General features: G+C 34.9%; 1 protein-coding gene across 1 annotated transcript in view; it reads left to right on the top strand.

Annotated features, from left to right (window-relative positions):
• Positions 1-2,096, top strand: part of Zw10 (zw10 kinetochore protein) — a 29,111-nt gene that overhangs the window by 21,128 nt on the left and 5,887 nt on the right. The window contains exon 11 of the mRNA XM_013009490.1: positions 1,481-1,620. Coding sequence (XP_012864944.1) covers positions 1,481-1,620 — 140 coding nt within the window. The remainder of the gene's footprint in view (positions 1-1,480; positions 1,621-2,096) is intronic.

Raw genomic sequence — 2,096 nt, 5'->3', positions numbered from 1 at the left:
CTCTACCACTTGAGCCATAGCACCACTTCTGGCTTTTTTTTTTTTCTGCTTATGTGGTGCTGAGGAATTGAACCTAGGGCCTCATGTATGCAAGGCAAGCGCTCTACCACTGAGCCAACTTCCCAGCCCTTAAAATTATCTTTAGTTATACAAAGGAGTTTTAATTCAACATGTCAGTTTATAAATACAATGCAGATGGCTTTTAATCTATATTGTGTTCAGGGTACCTCAAATTCTTTTGCATATCTCTGATTGAATCTTTCTTTGTTTAATAAGTTCCCTTGCCTGGATTAAATGGAAAAGAAAATGGCAAACCATAGCCACGGCTAATTAATTGTAGAGCAAGCTTGCAAAACTCTTTAGTCCAATCTGTGTTTAGCGGTTTTTTACTTCTTGTAATAATTTCGATTAGAATCTGCAGTTTTTATCTTCACATGCAGATAGTTTGTTTTATTTTGCTTTAGGAAAACATGTTTACCAAGGTATTTCCAGGCTTTAATTAATCATTATCTTCACTCATCCACCCAGTTTCAGTTATAAGTAGAAATGAAAAAAAAACATACTTTCTTATGAAGGAAGTATAATATTTATATGGCAAAATAAAATGTAGGTGTGACTGTATTTCTTCATATGACATTTTGATGAAGTACAACAGAGAAGTTAGAGTTGCTGAGTGATACTTCTTTAATTTTGTGAGAAAACAAATACCAAACAACTATTTTTGTGGATTGAATATATTTTTATACTCATTCCCCCTAAAAGAAAATAGCTTTTAATAGGACAAAAACAGAACTTCCCCATATAAACCCCTTTCCTCATTATTAAACCTCAGGCAGCAACATATTTAGCAAAATAAAATAATTCATGATAATTAATAGCAACTGTGTCTTGGAGAATAGCAACTAAATATTTGTGGAATCCCTCTGAATTATTCAAGATACATAGGTGAAGCTACTCCTCTATGGAGGTGACAACACATATATTTGCTCTTTTTTATGTGCATCTTAATACTTAGCTGCATTAAGACCAATTTTAAAGGGCAGAAAATCTTGAGGTTAGAGTCTATCCTAGAAAATGTCGATTCGTCTCTTGCATTGGGGAAGAGGGAGGAAAGGTGAAAGCTGAAAGTCAAACTGATTCTAAAAGAACTGAGTGAGTGCCTTTATTGGTACCTTGCCCTTTGCAAGAGCATCCGCGAGTAGGTGACATTTGCTTGAGGCTTAGCTCCATTTGTAACTGAAAGGATACTCTGGGTATTGGCAGAGCACAAATTGATAAATGGAAAAAGAAGCTTTGGGCTGCATACTGCTGTTCTTAGAATTATTAATGTGTCTAGGTTTTTAGGACTGTAGCTTAGTTAGTAAACACTGATGGGGAATACATTTCCATGTAGTTTAAAGGTATTTTCCTGTAGTGACCAGTGCAAGTATTCTCTGAAGCTATAGTTTTAATTCTTAATTTCTACTAAAGGTAAACCTAGTTTGATTTTCCCCCCATGTTTTCAGTATATCTTTATGTACTTCTTTTAAATCTTTGTTTTCTCCTCAGTGCTGTCCAACTTTTCTACTCAGTGAGGAATATCTTCCATTTGTTCCATGATGTTGTGCCAACATATCACAAGTAAGTACCACTGTATTTCATTGCTATGTAATAATTATATGTCTAAAAAGTTGGTTAAATCAATAGTTTTATATTTTCACCAAAGGTATTTCATTAAAATTCCCAATTGAATGCAACAAACCACTTAAAAATATTGATAAGGACTTGGACATGTACTACTAAATTAACCTGACTACGTTAATCTATAAATATCATGGGTGACACAGATTTTAAAAATTTAAGGAAATTACCCTGTTTTTAGTGCCTAGGCATTCAAATCACAAAGGTGATCATTCCATATTGCTATCCAGCAAACACTGAATTTCCTTCTTAGCATCTCTATTTGTAGGCATAAAACCACAAGATCAGGTTGTGTGATTGAGCCATGCTCGGCCTGCTCTTCCAGCATCAGGTTTTTATTTTACACATGTCTTGGGTTTTAGAGATTTGTTTTTTTTGGGGGGGTGTCCGGTCTTGGGGCCTGAACTCTGGGCCTG

The sequence above is a fragment of the Dipodomys ordii genome, unplaced genomic scaffold (genome assembly GCF_000151885.1).
Source record: "Dipodomys ordii isolate 6190 unplaced genomic scaffold, Dord_2.0 Scaffold10, whole genome shotgun sequence".
NCBI lineage: Eukaryota > Metazoa > Chordata > Mammalia > Rodentia > Heteromyidae > Dipodomys > Dipodomys ordii.
This window is presented reverse-complemented; position numbering and strand designations above follow the sequence as displayed.